Below are 18113 nucleotides of genomic sequence, written 5' to 3' on the forward strand. Positions count from 1 at the left end.
CTTGATTTAAGAAAGGCTGGGAAGTCTCTGGGGCCTATTAGAAGAGCTTTCTACTGGCCACAAGCAGAAAGAGTCAGCACATTTTACATTACTGAGACAGAGAGCAAGAAAGTGTGTGTGAGAGAGAGACAGACAGAATGTATGGTCGTGCGAGCTATGATAAAAGCTTGTGAAGGGAGTGACGTAGTGATAAAGGCATAAGAAAAGAAAGAGGAACCAAAGGAAGAATCAAAACGTAGTGCGAACGGAGATGACCACCAAACAAAGGAGGAGGGAGGAGAGAAAAACAAGGAGAATGGCAGACCGAGAGCGAGAGAGATCGGAGGATGAGAGTGTGTTTTAACCCTTGCTCTGCTGGCGTCTCTCTCGCTGGCCTCTCGCCTGTTCTGCTGTCATCAGCATTTTTTCACGTCCATAATTATGGTGTGCTATCCATCATATCTAAGACAGTGCTTTTGGGACGGTGCAAAATTACCGACCTAAGCACTTCGGCTAATAGAATAAATATTAATATCTCTCTCCTTATATATTCTCATTCTCACCCCAAATATTTAAATGAGCCCTGACAGCGAGAGAATGCATTTGTTACTACGAAAGGGAAAGCAAAGGAGAACAAATGGAGGGAGAAACTGAGAGAGAGAGAGAGAGAGAGAGAGAGAGAGAGAGAGACAAAAGGAGAGTATGCGAGAAACAACACTCGAAACAATATGTTGGCAGAAAATGAATGAAAAAAGGAAAAGAACCAAGGGATTGGCAATTAAAGTTTCTGCAATACAACAAAGTGGGGCATTTATATCATAAATATATTTTTTAATGAATTTTTATAATATTTTGGTCCTCAAATATATGAATTATGACCGAAAATGATTTAGTTTTTAGAAGAACACTGCTAAAATACATTCTAGAACAATCCTGCCCTAAAGGGAATGAAAATTCTGTCATCATTTCCTCACCCTCTTGTCATTTCAAACCTGTATGACTTTCTTTCTTTTGCAAAACACGTAAGAAGATATTTTGAAGAATCAATGGGTAAGGGGAGTTGAACGACCTTATATTTTTTGACGTTGACTAGTCGATGACATCATTAATAAATAAAATAAGAGCTAGGGAATGTTTTGCAAAAAGATTTGATGGGTGTGGGACACTCGTGTGTGCAGGCTGTGGGAGAATGGCGGAACTCCCGCAAAATAGCCTCTAAATATACAGTATCTAAATACAAATAAACTGTTGTTTATCTATTGCACAAGAGCAACAACAACTAAACTAAAATAAAACTATTTTTAAGCGCGAGGTCGGTGGTAGCGGGGCTATGCAGTAAAAGAGCAGCAGGTGGATCTCTACAGCAGCCTAACGTTACTTCAGATCTGAAGCGTGTGTACAACAGACCAAACTTTCCTTGCATTAACAACAAGTCAACTGAAAGGGTCATGTGCACTAATAGACGAAACAACAGAAAAATGTGTAGAGTTTGTTTGTGACAACCTATGACTAGAACAATGTCAATATATTTATTAGCCTAATGCAGCAGACGCTTTATCATAGTGGACTTACAAATGCAGCACCTCAGTGACACAGCAGCCCATATGAGAAACATACAGACGTGCTCAAATTTGTTGGTACCCCTCCACAAAAAATGAAGAATGCACAATTTTCTCTGAAATAACTTAAAACGGACAAAAGTAATTGGCATCCACCATTGTTTATTCCATATTTAATAGAAATCAGACTTTGCTTTTGATTTTTTATTCAACGTAATATTGTAAATAATAAAACAAATGAAAATTTCATGGACAAAAATGATGGGACCCCTAACCTAATATTTTGTTGCACAACCTTTAGAGGCAATCACAGCAAGCAAAGGTTTTCTGTAGCTCTCAATGACACTTCTGCACCTGTTAACAGGTAGTTTGGCCCACTCTTCCTGAGCAAACTGCTCCAGCTGTCTCAGGTTTGATGGGTGCCTTCTCCAGACTGCAAGTTTCAGCTCTTTCCATAGATGTTCGATAGGATTCAGATCAGGACTCATAAAGGCCACTTCAGAATAGTCCAATGTTTTGTTCTTATCCATTCTTGGGTGATTTTAGCTGTGTGTTTTGAGTCATTATCCCGTTGGAGGACCCATGACCTGCGACTGAGACAGAGCTTTCTCACACTGAGCAGTACGTTTCGCTCCAGAATGCCTTGATAATCTTGAGATTTCACTGTGCCCTGCACAGATTCAAGGCACCCTGTGCCAGATGCAGCAAAGCAGCCCCAAGACATAACCGAGCCTCCTCCATGTTTCACTGTAGGTATGGTGTTCACGCTTGATTTGTTCGTCCGTGAACATAGAGCTGATGTGACTTGCCAAAAAGCTCCAGTTTTGACTCATCTGTCCAAAGGACATTCTCCCAGAAGGATTGTGGCTTGTCAATATGAATTTTAGCAAACTCCAGTCCAGCTTTTTTATGATTTTCTTTCAAAAGTGGAGTCCACCTGGGTCTTCTTCCATGCTCAAAAAGTGACGGATGGTGCGATCAGAAACTGACGTACCTTCACCTTGGAGTTCAGCTTGTATCTCTTTTACCTCAGTTATACTTGGTTCTTTTTCTACCATTCGCACTATCGTTCTGTTCAATCTGGGTTCGATTTTCCTCTTGCGGCCGCGCCCAGGGAGGTTGGCTACAAATCCATGGACCTTCAACTTCTTAATAATATTTGCAACTGTTGTCACAGGAACATCGAGCTGCTTGGAGATGGTCTTGTAGCCTTTACCATGCCTGTCTATTATTTTCTTTCTAAGCTCCTCCTGGTCCATGTTCAGTGTGGTGCACACAATGATACCAAACAGCACAGAGACTACTTTTCTCCGTTTAAATAGGCTGAATGACTGATTACAAGATTGGATACATGTGTGATACTAATTAAAGAAACTAATTAGTTTGAAATATCACTATAATCTAATTATGTATTATCTTTTCTAAGGGGTACCGACAAATGTGTCCAGGCCATTTTAGAATATCTTTGTAGAATAAGCAATAATTCATCTCTTTCCACAGCTTCTTTGCTTTATTCTATGACATACCAACGGCATGCAAGTATACATGATACAATAGCTTTTAATTTCATCACTCTTCAGGAGGAATGAAGCATTATTTCAATGAGCTGTAAGGGTACCAACAAATTAGAGCATGTCTGTATGTTTTATTAAATGGGGAACAAGTACAAAAAAAGTTGTGTAAAGCCAGCCATTCAGCTTGGAACCGGTAATTACCGCCAATGCTTAACATTTTTGAAAGCAATAGGTTGGGTGGTCAGTATCTATATAGCTATATTGTAGACGATGGTCGGTGCCAACTGTTGACAACAAGGCAGAACAATGTATTCTAATAGGATGAGAACAAGATTGTAATAAAACCTGACAGTGGCAACACCTGTCAAAAGTATGCACAGGTTTGTACACTTGGCTCTATGTGAGTGTTGGACAGGTGTGATGGGTAAAAACAGGAACATGTGTGGGAGAGCCTGGGTGAAGATAGAGGTCACGAATGGGTTAGAACATGCTGGATTAAGTGCATATGAGGACAGTAGTGAATGTGGGTCATGCGGTCCTCTCATGTTACCGCCCTCAATGTGTCACTCACAAACATGGAGGAAACCAAATGCATATGTCATAAGCACCCTGATAAAGTTTCAGATCAACAGGAACACGGTGGAAAGTTTAAACAGCTTTATAAATCTTGCAAAAAAAAGTAACCAATAAATAAAATTTCTCATATCATTTTTAATACATTTCATACTGTCATCAACTGCCAAAATGCTGTAGTATAAAAATGGACATCAAACTACATGTTCGCCGGAATAATGTGGATTTTATCAGTAGAAGATACATTTTGCTGACACTCATGACCTTACAGTATGTGTTGGACCTTGTGTCTTTTTTTTGTGCTAGACTGGTTGCGGTTGTTCTTACTCAGCAACATTTACTATTGTACCTCTTTTGAGTATAATAAAGTGTAGTTAAAGTGTTTACAATATAAAAAAAGATGATTGAAGATTCTACTTTGCAGTTTTAAGAACCTTACTATAAACTATTTTCACATTATGTCAGACAGTTTTATCAAAAATGACTTAAAGGGATAGTTCACCAAAAAATAAAATAAATCTGTCATCATTCACTCACCCTCAAGTTGTTCCAAAACTGTATAATTCTTTGTTCTTTTAAGCTTTGTTCTGAACACGAAGGAAGATATTTGGAAGAATGGCAGTAAATGGGGGACGAGATTTGTTTGGTTACTCACATTCTTCCAAATATCTTCCTTTGTGTTAAGCAGAACAAAGACATTTATACATGTTTGGAACAACCTGAGAATAAGTAAATAATGATAGAATTGTCATTTTTGGGTGAACTATCCCTTTAAGTAAGGGATAATGTAAAGGCAGCCGGTTGTTATTGTAGAAATAAGCCCTGACAGTGTGATATCAAACGACTACTTGCCACATGAGAAAAACACTGGACATGAAATGTGAATTTGAAATACTTTTTAGCTCATTTTTACCGAATGCAGACCTTTCATAAGGAAAAGCCGTTTACTTTCGGTTTTAGAAACGATGTTCAAATGTCACAAACAGGCAATTTGGTTTAATTATTTGTAAATATAATGCCATATATGTTATTAAAAGATATAATATATATTTAATTTGTCAAAAAAAACAGTCAAAATGATTTTTGAGAGGTTGTTATCTGGGAATAACGAACCTGCAAACGTCATGACTGGCCAATCAGAATGAATGAAGCATTACAACGAGCCATGCAATAAAGTGTATAAAGTGTAACAGCTACACAACCACGTTTTTCAACTCATTTGCTCATTCATCATGAAATAACATTTACAGTGTGTGCACAATTTCTAACATAAGTAATGTCATTATTACCATGCAGAACATTTCAGATTATTTGTTTGTTTTTTCATCAAAAGTTAATATAAGGTTATAATGTGAATGGTAAATGAGATTATCAGAGATTAGTAATGAAAATATAATATTTGAGAGTAGGTTTAAAAGTTTCACAACCAAATTAATCCGTATATGACCATTTTAATTTAGAAACAATGACTTTAAGTTGTTTTTAAGACAAGTTGTGGCAACATTATTAGGTTAGCAAATTTAAGACTTATGTAGACTTTTCTTCAAAAAAGCCCCCACATAAACAATTATTTGATGTATATATATATATATATACACAATATAACTGTTCAACTGTCTTACCTTGTCTCCCTGGGGGCAGTAACCTCGAACGAAGTCTTTGCACACGTCGGCTTTGCGAGACACGTAGACGTGGCTGTAGGGACAGCTACTGTTATTACAGATCCCCTTCAGGAAGTATGAGCACACAGGCATCTACAAATAAAAAAGAGCTTAAATATGACTTCAGAAATCTATGAAAATCATTTAAAACAATCAAAACTTAACCGCAAATACCACCAAACCTAAAACCTAATAAAAAGACAGGAATACATTTTTTGGCCTTTAATTTGACTTTCTAACAGATGTGTGTTGTACATATCATATAATCTGATTGCAAAAATTGGTGATTTGTGCACATATGGCAGCAGTTTTATGTTGTGTTTCTATGAAGTTCCTGTGAAAACATGCATTTATCACACATTCTCTAATCAGTAATTATGTGCACGTGTCAATGACACAGATTTGCACTGACTGCTTGTGAATGTAATCTGCATGTATGAATAATCTGAACGTGAGTGAGCGCTCACTTTTCTTAAAATAGCACGTGGCGTTTTGAGTGAACGGGTGAGAGGGAGGGGGCACCACGGCCCTCTTAATGGGAATCTCATTTCCATGAGGGTCATATCATCTCTGCTTAATTAACTGCAACAGAAATATTGACCCAAGCGGACATTGTACCATCCGCATGATGTGTTTATGGGCAGGGGAATGGATGCTAGCCATGACTGGGATCGAAGGGGTGTGGGGGGTTGGTTTGGAGCAGAGGGGGTCTTGTTTCTTGGAGGAATGATGTTCGGGGGAACTGGATCGTTTTCAATTGCAGGCGTGAACTCAAGCCATGCTTTGTGACATATACATGTTTGACATATACAGGGTGTGGGGTTAAATCGAACCCCAAGGCTGTGGGATAAAATGAGAAGAGGGTTTGGGGGTTGGGTCTAGCAAGTGGGCCTGTGCAGCAGCGAGGTTGCTCCTTTAAGAAAAACGAACAGCTGGTCTCTCAGTGCATTGGAAGGGTAGAGGGTGACGACTGTCACAGGTGCAGTGATTCCGTGTGTTTGTATGTGGGCTGGTGGGGATGCGGAGGGCTTGGACAGAACACAAGCAAAAGTTTAAACAAGTGTTAGAATGTGAAGTGAGGCAGGCGGGGAAAGTGTGTTTTACAGAAAGTGAACGCTGTCAGAGGGGAGAGCTCTTACTGGGCCAAACATACAAGACAAACAGGTGTCCATACATTAGTGTGAGAAAGAAGGCGTGTGAGGAAAGTTTTAGACTGAAACTGCTACCTTTATTTGCCAACCCTACTTTGATTATTATTATGACCATTAAACTTTATATGCAACCACTGTCCCGAGAACCAAATTCCTATAAGGGACTATCTGCAAATTTCTTGTAGCAATTTGCTCTTTGCTTAATTAATTAATTTACCTTATTTATTTACAATATTTAGCCTTAAAATAAGCAGGATATCAGACCGACATTATCGCAAAATAAAGACCTGATCATCCTGTACTTACTTATTCTTAAATTATGCCATTAAAACAGCGACATCTGCTGACGGACACAATGCTTCGTTCTCACGTGAACATGCCAGCTGAAGATAATGAGGAAATGACGTCACTTCCTTTGCCAAGTGCATACCAAATATCTACATAATGGCACGTAAATGCCCTGTTCACTCCAAAGTCTAAACTCCAAGGGCTCTGCCCTTCAAAGGGAGTAGGGCATAGGAATGATGACTTCATTTGGAATTTTCCCCGTGACGGTTCGGTATGAATACGCGTACCGTTACACCCCTAGTAGTCAATGAAATGTCAGTTGCTAACACTTCGAAGGGAGTAGGGTGTAGGAATGATGACTTCATTTGGAATTTTCCCCGTGACGGCTCGGTACGAATACGCGTACCGTTACACCCCTAGTAGTCAATGAAATGTCAGTTGCTAACATTTTTCCAAATATATTTCTTTGTGTTCATCAGAGCAAAGACATTTATACAGGTTTGAAACAACTTGAGGGTGAATAAATGATGACAGAATTTTCATTTTTGGGTGAACTATCCCTTTAAGCGGCCTCTAGTGGTCATAAAAATGACTGTGTCCTGCTGCATTTGTTATCTTAAAATGGAGTTTTCCCATCATTATCAAAACATATTACATTTTAAAGTTAAGAGGTTTTAAGTCCTGCTTCCTCTCTAGTGGCCAAAAAACAACAACAGCATGTGTTCCGTGTCATCATGAAATGACATTTGACTCATTACTATTCAAAATGTGGCTTCGTTTAAACACAATATGTGGAATTTTTAGATGGTCCCTCACCCACCATTTTTTCAATATCAAATTAGCTAAATTTACATTAACATTTTTGCAATTGGCAGATGGTTTTATTCAACGTGACTTACTGTACACTGCTGTACGGTATATGTGTTTCCTGGAATCAAACCAATGATCTCTGTGCTGCTACAATAACTCCGTGCTCTACAGGAATGCCCAATTATCAAGCAGATAAAAGCCCACAATGCATTAAGGAAAACGTTTTTGCAGCATTCTCTGATGACGGTAATTTAGGGATTGCTCCTATGGGTCGTATTTGATGGAAGTAATAAACAACCTACACATATGTTGGTAATGTTGATAAGTCTTGAGTGGACAAGGCGAGTAGGCAGAACGCATTACAGACTCTGAAGCAAAGAATCATGTCCGTGAAAGCTCTGACCATTCAAATGTGGTGTGTCTGCCTGAGAGGAGAAGGTAAGTTACAAGATCGTAATGTTCACTCCTGGAGAATCTAGACTAGTATATGATGGCTCACATGTGGCCTCAATACTGATCCTGCTCCAACTGTTTCCATGATGGCAATGGCTTCTCATGGCTAAGCAAAAACTTCAAAGTATGCAACTGTGGAATCTACACGGATTGCCTCACAGATACTGACACTGTAACACACCATATCATGACCTGAGAGGAAGCTTAGAACCTGCCATACCATCTTTAATTATCACCCCGCAGGCCATCAAGAACTGAAAGTAACCTGATTCCACCCCATCCAGTCAATCATGACTTCTGTTTAGACTTTACTGAGTTTTGACATCCTCTCAAGCAGCATTAGTTAATCACGTTCAATTACTAATATCATATGAGAAAAATAAGGCTTAGATCAAATAGATTTCAAACGTTTGATGAAAGTTGCTTTGATGAAGATTAGGACCTACCTTCTCTTTGGCCACTTTATGAGAGAAAGGACATGTTCCATCCGTCTGCTTACAAGTGCCACGGAGAAACCTGCCGATCAGTCAAGAGTTTAATGTTGAACACAACCAATCACATTTCAATTTCAAATACTGAATGATGTTAACCCAACAAGTTGAACACAACCTGCATTCGCTATCAGCCCATATATACTGTAGCACATTTTCTCTTCACTTATTTCTCTACTCATTATTGTGTAAAAAGTACTGCTTGAAATGTTTACTGGTTTATATTTATCGTGGTTATTTGTTGTTATTGTGTATATACTTATATGCCTTTATTATATTTTATATTACAGAAAACCACACACCTACGGATGCAAAGAGTTGTACTGAGTTGTGGTGAAAATAAATGGGTTACTCCCGTACACCCTACCATCTGGTGTTAGTCTCTAATCGGTAGTGGGTCTATTACCAACTGGCAACATAATATGGAATAGTGCTAACTCAGCCAAACAATTTTTTTCATGGTCCTTCGAGCCGGATGCTAGAACCCTCGCTGCAACCCACAGGACCTGGTAGCTACTTGCAGTGGTCTGATACTGAATCCTTGGAATCTGAGACCGATATCCTCAAACGTGAGAATAGGGATCTCCGCCATGCCCAGGACAACCTGATGGGTACATTGCAAACAATGCAGAGAGAAAAGGACTAATTTTAGACCACTAAGGATCAGTATGTCCAGGAGCTCTCTAAACTCAAACGACAAATGCAGCAGCTACAGATCCAGGTTGAGCAGCGACAGCCTGCAGTACAGTCCCCTCCTCATGTCCTACACCTTCTCCACGCCGTTTGCTCAAAACAAGGCCGATGGATAAGAGCTTTAAGCCAGTGGCGGCACCTCAGATGTGATGAGACAAACCTGTCTGAACCCAGTATTGAGGTTTCACAGACTCCAGTAGCGGCCCCACGAGCTGAGCAGCACTTTTATTTTTCTCCACATCATGAACCAAGGTGGGCTAAGGAGGATTACGCCAAATCGGATATACCTCACAGACCTAGCCAGTATGCCTGGCACGAACCTCAAGCCACACTTCCTCAACCTTTACATAGGGCGCAAAACCCAATACCTCGTCCTGAGATAGAGCAGATGTACAGAGGTCCAGCCCCTACAATTCCAGACTTTGTACACCCGAATCCCAGGGAATTTTCACGGCTGAAGATAACCCTGGAGAACATCCTCCCCGTTAAATGCCACTGAGAGATTCAAATTCCAAATACTCACTGACCATCTTAAACTAGAAGAAGCTTTGCTGATTGCAGATTCATACAGTCATTCACAACAGCCATTCACAAAGACAATGTCAGCTCTGGATCAGCAATATGGCCAGCCTCATCAGCTTGCTCTGCAGTGTATTGTGGAGTTTATGGATGGGGCCAATATTCTCAGTGGAGACATAAAGGTTGTTTGCCACTGTTTGCCCTTAAGGTTCGTTCCCTCGTAGGCATGCTGGAGCAACTAGGAAGAAAGGGCAGCTTTGAGTTGCTGTATGGCTCTCATGTCTCCAGGCTGTTGGGGAAGCTGCCACATGACCTCAGGTCCAGCTTTCGCCGTTTTGCACATCCCCACAGAGTTCCCACTACTACTCTGCATGATCTCTCAGAATGGCTGGAGTACAAAATTCAAGTGCAGGAGGACACCTCAAGGTTTGCAGGCACCAGTTGCAAAAAACATCCAGCACGTGAGGTAGTCAGGGACTCTAAGCGACCAGCTATAAGTTCTACCATCCTGCTTGGCCAAAGATACCAACTACCTCTGCCAAACCTGCCCTAACACATTACTGCCCCTACTGTGACAACAGTAAACACTCCCTTAACAACTGCAATAACTTTAAGCAGCTCACTGTTGACCAGAAGCGAACCTGGATCAAAGACTGCAATAGATGCTGGCGTTGTGGGAGGAGTCATCAAGTTGCAGAATGTAATTTAAAAATGCGTTGCAAGCAATGTAATGGCCGCCCCCTGCTGTCTCTACATTCACGTCAGAAGAGCAAACACTCCAACGACTGTTTCAATGTGGCACTGTGGCAATTCACCCTTGTCTTGATCTGTCTTGATCACGGATTACTGCAGTAGAGCCAATCCGCCTAGGCCCTCCAGGGGGTCCAGCAGCCATCAAGACCCGCCTTGGATGGACTTTACACTTGCCCAGTGCAACACCTGCAGCATGAGGGCACAGGCCAGTAATGCCTTTTCTCCTCAGTCTTCCCCCCAGAAATAGACATTTTCAAACAAGTGTAAAGACTTTGGCAAATGGATGTGTTGCCCTGGCAAAGTGAAAGGATGAGCACCAGATACAGACAGGATCACGAAGCCATTGAGCTCCTGGAGAGCAAATCAGTCAGAGTAGAAGTGGATGGCGTTAAAATAAAGTGAAAGTGAAAAAGTGAAAGTGACCTATTAGTCAGATATGGTGACGCATACCCGAAATGTGACCTCTGCATTTAACCCATCCAGAGAGTAGTGAACACACGCATGTGTGTTAAGTGTTATGCAACACCTCTTTTGCGTGTTAAGAACATGCCACATCTCCATGCCCCCAAGGAGGCAGTTCTCCCACAGCTGCAGGCCATTGAGAGAAGGCTGGCCAAGGACTCAGAGAAAGCAGCTGCCTATGCTGGGGAGATAAGAAAGCTGGAACAAGCAGGATATGCAATTAAGTTGGAGCCCAATTCGGAAACAAACTATGCCAGTGCCTGGTACATTCCCCATCACCTGGTCCAACACAACGGGAAGAACAGAGTGGTATTCAACTGCTCGTTCCAATATCAGGGTCAAAACCTGAATGAGCTCTTACTGCCTGAGCCAGTATTAGGACCATCTCTCCTCGCAGTGCTGCTCAGATTCAGAGAGCACTCCGTTGGCATTAGCAGTGATATTCGGGGGATGTTCCACCAGATCAGACTGCTCCCAGAAGACAGACCACCGTTTCCTCTAGAGAGACCTGAAGGTAGAGGAACAACCCAGGGTTTATGAATGGCAGGTCCTTCACTTTGGCACAACATGCTACCCCTGTTGTGCAGTCTTTGCACTGCAGCCAGCCTGGGGAAGATGTTCGCCATTCGGTTCTTAAGTCCTTCTATGTCGACAACTGTCTGCAGAGCTTCACATCAGTGAAGGAAGCAAAAGGTTTTGTCAACAAACTTCGGCACTTATTGGCAGAAGGGGGTTTCGAGTTGAGGCAGTGGTCCAGTAATCAGCTTTCTACAATAAGCCATTTACCTCCAGAGGCCAGATCAGATGGCGCTGAACGTTGGATATCTCAGGGCCAAACTGATACCCAAGAATCTACACTGGGGCTTCTCTAGAATCACCAAATAGACACCATCTCCTACAAATACCAGTCCATTCAAACGACTGAGAACACCATGCGTAACATCTACAAAAGTTTGGCAAGTCAGTATGACCCACTGGGCTATCTTGTTCCCTACACAACGCAAGCTAAGCTCATAGTGCAACACCTGTGGGATAAAAAAAGAGATTGGGATGATCCACACTTGCCCACAGACTGCCCGCCTTACAGCACATTGTCTTGCTGAGATGTTATACTAGCTCAGCCAGAGACACAGATGTGAACCAACAGGAGATACACATCTTCTGTGATACATCTGAACTGGCCTATGGATCAGTCGCTTACCTCCGCACAGAGTATCAACATGGAGACGTGGAGTTGGCCTTTGTAACGGCCAGATCACGAGTGGCCCCAAAAAAGCAACAATAAATCCCCCGCCTGGAACTCTGTGCTGCACTGACTGGTGCACAAATCGCCAAAGTGGTCAAAACAGAACTAAATCTTCCAATCCATCAAATCATTTTGTGGACTGATTCCACCACAGTCCTTGCCTGGCTGCATTCAGACTCTTGCCGATTTAAGGTATTTGTTGGCACTCGTGTAGCCGAGATCCAAGACATCACTGAACAGCACACTTGGCGCTATGTACCTTCTGCTCATAACCCTGCAGATGATATAACATGTGGGAAATGCCTAAGTGAGCTGAGACCAGAGAGCCATTTGTACCAGGGGCCAGCCTTTCTGAGGGATCCTCCAAACCTGTGGCCAGAAATCCCACATCCGGTTGTTGAGAACAATGAGGAGCTCCGTAAAACTGCCCCCTGCTTCCTTGTATGCTTCACAACAAGTGTAGCATTCCCTGATATCAGCCGATTTAGAACTTTCAGAGAACTGCTGGAATCCAGAGCTCGGCACGGGGCGGTGGGCAGTAGTCTGACAGCCGATGACTACAAAACTGCTGAAATCAGAGTTTTACAGCAGGCTCAAAAGGAGTGCTTCCCCTCTGAACTGGAACAGTTGAAGGCAGGTAAGCCTCTTCACAGAAGCAGCCAGTTAAAGACTCTATCCCCAGAACTCAACCAAGAGACTCAGCTGATTAGAGTTGGAGGTCGACTGCGCTATAGTCCCTACTTAGACCTTGAGGCAATGCACCCTATTGTCGTAGACCCAAAACACCGATCTCTAAACTCCTCACACAGTTATGACTCTACACTGCATCACCCAGGCCCCAAAAGAGTTTTCGCTGAACTTCGGCGCAAATACTGGATTCTGCGTGGCAGAGAGGCCATTAAGCGGTGTCAACACATTTGTGTGGAGTGTCAGAAGCTGAGGAAGAGGCCTGAAGTACCCAAAATGGCAGATCTTCCTCCAGCCCGATTACGTTTATTCAAGCCTGCCTTCTACTCCACAAGGGTGGACTGCTTTGGCCCATATATGGTTAAGGTAGGACGGAGAAATGAGAAAAAGTTTATATTGATCTGATAAATAGCCTTGATGCAGATTCATTCCTCATGGCTCTCAGACGCATTATAGCGAGGCAAGTCTTTTGAGTTATTATCTGATCAAGGCACAAACTTCAAAGGAGGTGAGAGAGAGCTGAAAGAGGCATATGCAGCTCTTGGCCCTGAACTGCAAAGACAACTGGCCAGCCAGCAAATCCATTTTCGCTTTAACCCCCCAAACGCTCCGCACTTTTGTGGTTGCTGGGAACGTGAGATTCGTTCATTGAAACAGGCCTTGACAACCACCCTCGGTGCGCAGTCCGTCACCTTTGAAGTTCTACAAACTGTCCTGGTGGAAATCGAAGGGATCCTGAATTCCAAGCCTCTGGGCTACACTTCATCTGATGTGTCTGATCTAGAACCCATCACACCAAACTGTCTTCTCATGGGGCGGCCAGATTCATCACTCCTTCCTGTGGTATACCCAGAGTCAGAACTCATCAGCAGGCGCAGATGGCGTCATAGTCAAATTTTGGCTGACCACTTCTGGAAGCATTAGCTCAAGTTCTACCTCCCCAGTCTCCAGACTCGGCAGAAGTGGCAAGATGAGAAATTAGAGATTGAGATTAGTACGAAGGTCCTAATTGCCGACCCTCAACTACCCAGAGCACTCTGGCTTGTGGGCGAGGTTACTGAGGTATTTCCTGGAGCCGATGGTAGAGTGAGGACAGCCCGGATTAAGGTGGGAGATAAGCAGTACACACGCCCAGTTGCACGCCTCATACAATTACCAGCCATACCCGACTAAAGTAACTTTAATTTTTTTTTACCGCTGTAAAAAAGGCCATTATTCAGCATTCAAATATGCTGTCATCAGTTTTTTTCGTTTGTTGACCAGGCTGATCGGCACACAGAATCCATGGTGACAACCAATCAGCATCCCGCAAGTCATGCACAAGCGAGTGCTCCTACCCTCTGAGCGGAGTCAAGCGGATTGGAATGCGGATGGACAAGTTTAAACTATTGCACCGTTTAACTGTTTAAAGTTGTGTGAGTGCCTTTAAAGTAAGTCAGATTTCCAGCGTGCTTCATAACGTTTATGCCTTGTCATCATTCCTGTTTGACCAGTCATCATTCCTGTTGTTAATGTTTATATGTATATTCAATGTACTGTATATACTTACACATATACGCATATGAAAGTGAGTAAGCTTTTTACGTGTATCTGCCTAGTAATTTACATTTCATCATTCTTAGTCGGTGCAGACGACAATATGAATGTGCCATTTTAGTTTTATTGTTATATCTGATCACGATCATGACGTTTAACTGTTCTGTGAGTGCGTGCTTATGGACGCAGCAGGCTGAGCGGTTCTGTCCATTGCCATGGTTACCACACCTGCGCTACTATGGTGTCATATTTCAGTTGCTCACTGTTTGTGTTTTACTGGCGCTATCAGCCCATATAATATAAAATTTTCTCTTCACTTACAGTATTTCTCAACTCATTAATGTGTAAAAAGTACTGCTTGAAATGCAGTACTTTTTTCAAAAGATTGTGAGTCTGAGAGTGTGCAGATATGTAGTACCTGGTGCAGACCGCCACCTTGTCGGCGTCGTGGATGTATGGGCAGGCGTCCCCATGGTTACATTTGCCGAACCTGTTATAGTACATGCAGTACTGCTTGGCCTTCTGTTTTTTCTGACAGGCCTGTCGGATTATAGCTAAACTCCTCTGCACAGCACGACTGATACCCACCCAAAAAAACAACAACAAAAGAAACGAAACAAATTATACGATTAAGCTTTCATACTGTTAATTGTTATGTAGCATTACCATGTGGCATGAACAATCTCTAACAATACCAACCTGGCTATGTAACGTGTGGCGGATGATTTTGCATCGTTGTTAGTCGAGTAAACATCTGGATTGTACCACTCTCCTGTTGTAGGAAGAAGGAAAAAAATGGGGGCAATATTAGAAAACAAAAAGATCAATGTTTATAAATCTTTATGCAGTAGTTATACAGTATCCTAAGAGGGCTGATATTTTGTAGTATAACAGCCCTTGGACTTTTTACTGTTTAGTATCGATATTATTCTGATCCAATCTTTCTATTAAACTGAATATCTCATAATAAGCTAATAGAAGCTTATTAGAATATGAATATGAAAAAATAACAAAATTCCTTAGCACTGTTCATTTAAAGTCACATAAAGTATAAAGGGTACAAAACGCATTGTTTTTTTGTGATAGCTATAGGCTGATGCTTTACTTACCTCTTGACTCGTCCAGCCTCGCACACATGCTTATTTATTTATACAAGGAAGACTAATAGCATGTAAACACAGGTCATCACATTCAACAGTAGTGATGGAGGCCAATCAGTAAAACTGTGACAAGATATCAAGCTGTCTATTTATAAAGCAGAGTCCATCAACCATGGCCAAATGGAAACATGAGAGAGAAACAGGTTTTGAAATTTGTACTCTATGTAGTGCTGAGTTACAGTACATTAAGGGCATGGGGGGGGGGATTAAGGTCTGGGGGTTCATATGAGAAACGGCTGGTTATGTGAGGTGCAATAGTGAAGTCTATGTTAATGAGTGAGAAATGAAGTCTGTGTGTAGCCATACCAGACCGGTGTGCGGTAAGACTACAGATAAAGTTCTGGAGATGATAAGTAGACAGGTGTATGTGTGTGTTTGTGTGGAAGTCTGTAGCTGATCTTAAATTCCACTTCTGACTCGGTTTAATCTAGGCCATTTACAGTCTCTCTGTGTCTCTCTCTCTCATCCTGTGACCAGTGACAGATGACAGCTTTATTATTTCAGAAGGCGACCCATGACTCTGACTGGATGGGTTGGAAGTCTGGTCTGTGAACTCACAGACAACCGATATACAGTATACTGACCCTCACAAAAATGCATCTGCAATACCAAAGAGGCATATATTTATGTACTGTATAAAATAAAAATGTTTGCATACAAATAGAGCATTTGAATCCAACACATGCACATTAGAAACAATTACAAATCTCAATAATCTTTCAAAAGTAACGCATGTTTAAACAAGCAATGATTTCTGTCCATTAGTTACCCGGTCTAGTGTTAGGTGAGCAGATGGCATGGGTGCGAGAGAGCTTATTGGCTGAGACTCTGTATAGTTCTCCGCCTATCCACCTCATGCTCCGCCCCCTCCAATGCCTATCTGATGGCATCCTCAAGCGATTCTGCAGGTGGATTCTGAATAAAAAAATGCAAAAAGACAAAAACAAATGATAAGAGATAACATAGCATAACAGCAGATCAATTAAATTTTGTTACAAATATTTTATATTTTTTAAATCCTATTATTTTCATCACTTTGATCCATTGACATAAGTCAATGTGTTATGCACAAAATAATACAGTCACAATTTACTTTCGGTTACCTCATAGGATTGCTTATTTTTTATTTGTCATAATTTACTCACTCTCTTGTCATTTCAAACTGGTTCTTTCTTCCGCAGAACACAAAAGAAGATATTTTGAAGAATGTCGCTAACTGGCCCCCATTCACTTGCATTGTTTCTGTGTCCATACAATAGAAGTGAATGGGGGCCCGTGCTGTTCAGTTACCAACTTTCTTCAAAGAAAGGTTTGAAATGACAAGAGGGTGAGTAAATGATGACAGAATATTCATTTTTGGGTGAACTATCACTAAGACATCGGTTTAAAAACTGTCTTTTCATGGTTTGTTGTCGGGCATATTACTGTTTGTGCTGTCCCATCTATCGGTCTCTTTGCAACACAAAGCCAGGAACAGTACAAGTTGTGGTGATCTAGATCTACCCAAAATATTACTCCAATCATCACTGTTGTAGATCTCTAAATTGAACTCTTAGGACTAAGCTAGCACCAACCAAACATTGCTGATGTGTACATGTTGTCATATGTAAACAGTTTTGGTTTCTAACATTAGACATTCAATGATTGTGAATGAGCTGTTTGTGCAGCATATGTTTAATCAATAGTCTCTTTTAGACCGAAGAGGAAGTAATCAATTCAGTTACAGTACACTGAGTTTTCAATAAACTCTGTTTTGTCTCATATGACCCCTGTAAGAGACTTTATTCTGCGCGCATCACTTCCCGTCACACATTTCTGAATGAGGGCAGCAGCGCAGCTATTCTTTCTCTCTCCTTCAGCATCCTGTGTTTTACCGTCCCACCTTCAACACTCTTTTCTAATCTCATCCTCACCTTTCCAAACACACCAACACTAACATGCTCTCTCTCCCTCTATCTCTCTACTCTTACTCCTGGCTCCTGTGTCACAGCACTCTGGTAAATTGCTCCTTTAATGGAGGGGACGGCCGTGTGGAAATGGAGAGAATTGAAAAGAGGAGGAAATCATTGAGATAATTGCCAGGGCATGAGGCCAGAGCAGAGAGACTGCCCCCAAACATACTCTGCGATGCTTCCCCTCTCTCAAATACACACACACACACACACACACACACACGCACACGCACACGCACACACTTTGGTTGACTATCACCGTGGGGACAGTCCATAGGCGTAATGTTTTTATACTGTACAAACTGTATATTCTATCCCCTATCCCTAACCCTATCCCTAAACCTAAAGATCATAGAACACTTTTTGCATTTTTAGATTTGTAAAAAATATTGTTCTGTACAATTTATTAGCTTTTTTGCCCCTGGGGACCTCAATTTTGGTCCCCACGGTGACACGAGTCCCCATGTGTTGGTGTGTATTCAGGTTTAGGTCCCCACTGGGATATACAAACATGAACGCACACACACACACACACACATTCCCCGTATTAAGAAATTTAGGTGTGAAAAAAATAACAATAAATAGAAAATTGGCTAACTTGCTAGTCACTTTTTAAGATTAGTGTG

At 41.6% G+C, this 18113-nt stretch overlaps 1 protein-coding gene across 1 annotated transcript in view; it reads right to left on the reverse strand.

Annotated features, from left to right (window-relative positions):
- zc3h3 (zinc finger CCCH-type containing 3) overlaps window positions 1–18113 on the reverse strand; it is a 70271-nt gene that overhangs the window by 8501 nt on the left and 43657 nt on the right. Inside the window, exons 5-9 of the mRNA XM_057337705.1 lie at window positions 16305–16450; window positions 15075–15147; window positions 14794–14952; window positions 8435–8504; window positions 5248–5379 (exon numbers count right to left, since the gene is read on the reverse strand). Of these exons, the coding sequence (XP_057193688.1) occupies window positions 5248–5379; window positions 8435–8504; window positions 14794–14952; window positions 15075–15147; window positions 16305–16450 (580 nt within the window). The remainder of the gene's footprint in view (window positions 1–5247; window positions 5380–8434; window positions 8505–14793; window positions 14953–15074; window positions 15148–16304; window positions 16451–18113) is intronic.

Source organism: Triplophysa rosa, linkage group LG7 (assembly GCF_024868665.1).
Source record: "Triplophysa rosa linkage group LG7, Trosa_1v2, whole genome shotgun sequence".
NCBI classification, from domain to species: Eukaryota; Metazoa; Chordata; class Actinopteri; order Cypriniformes; family Nemacheilidae; genus Triplophysa; species Triplophysa rosa.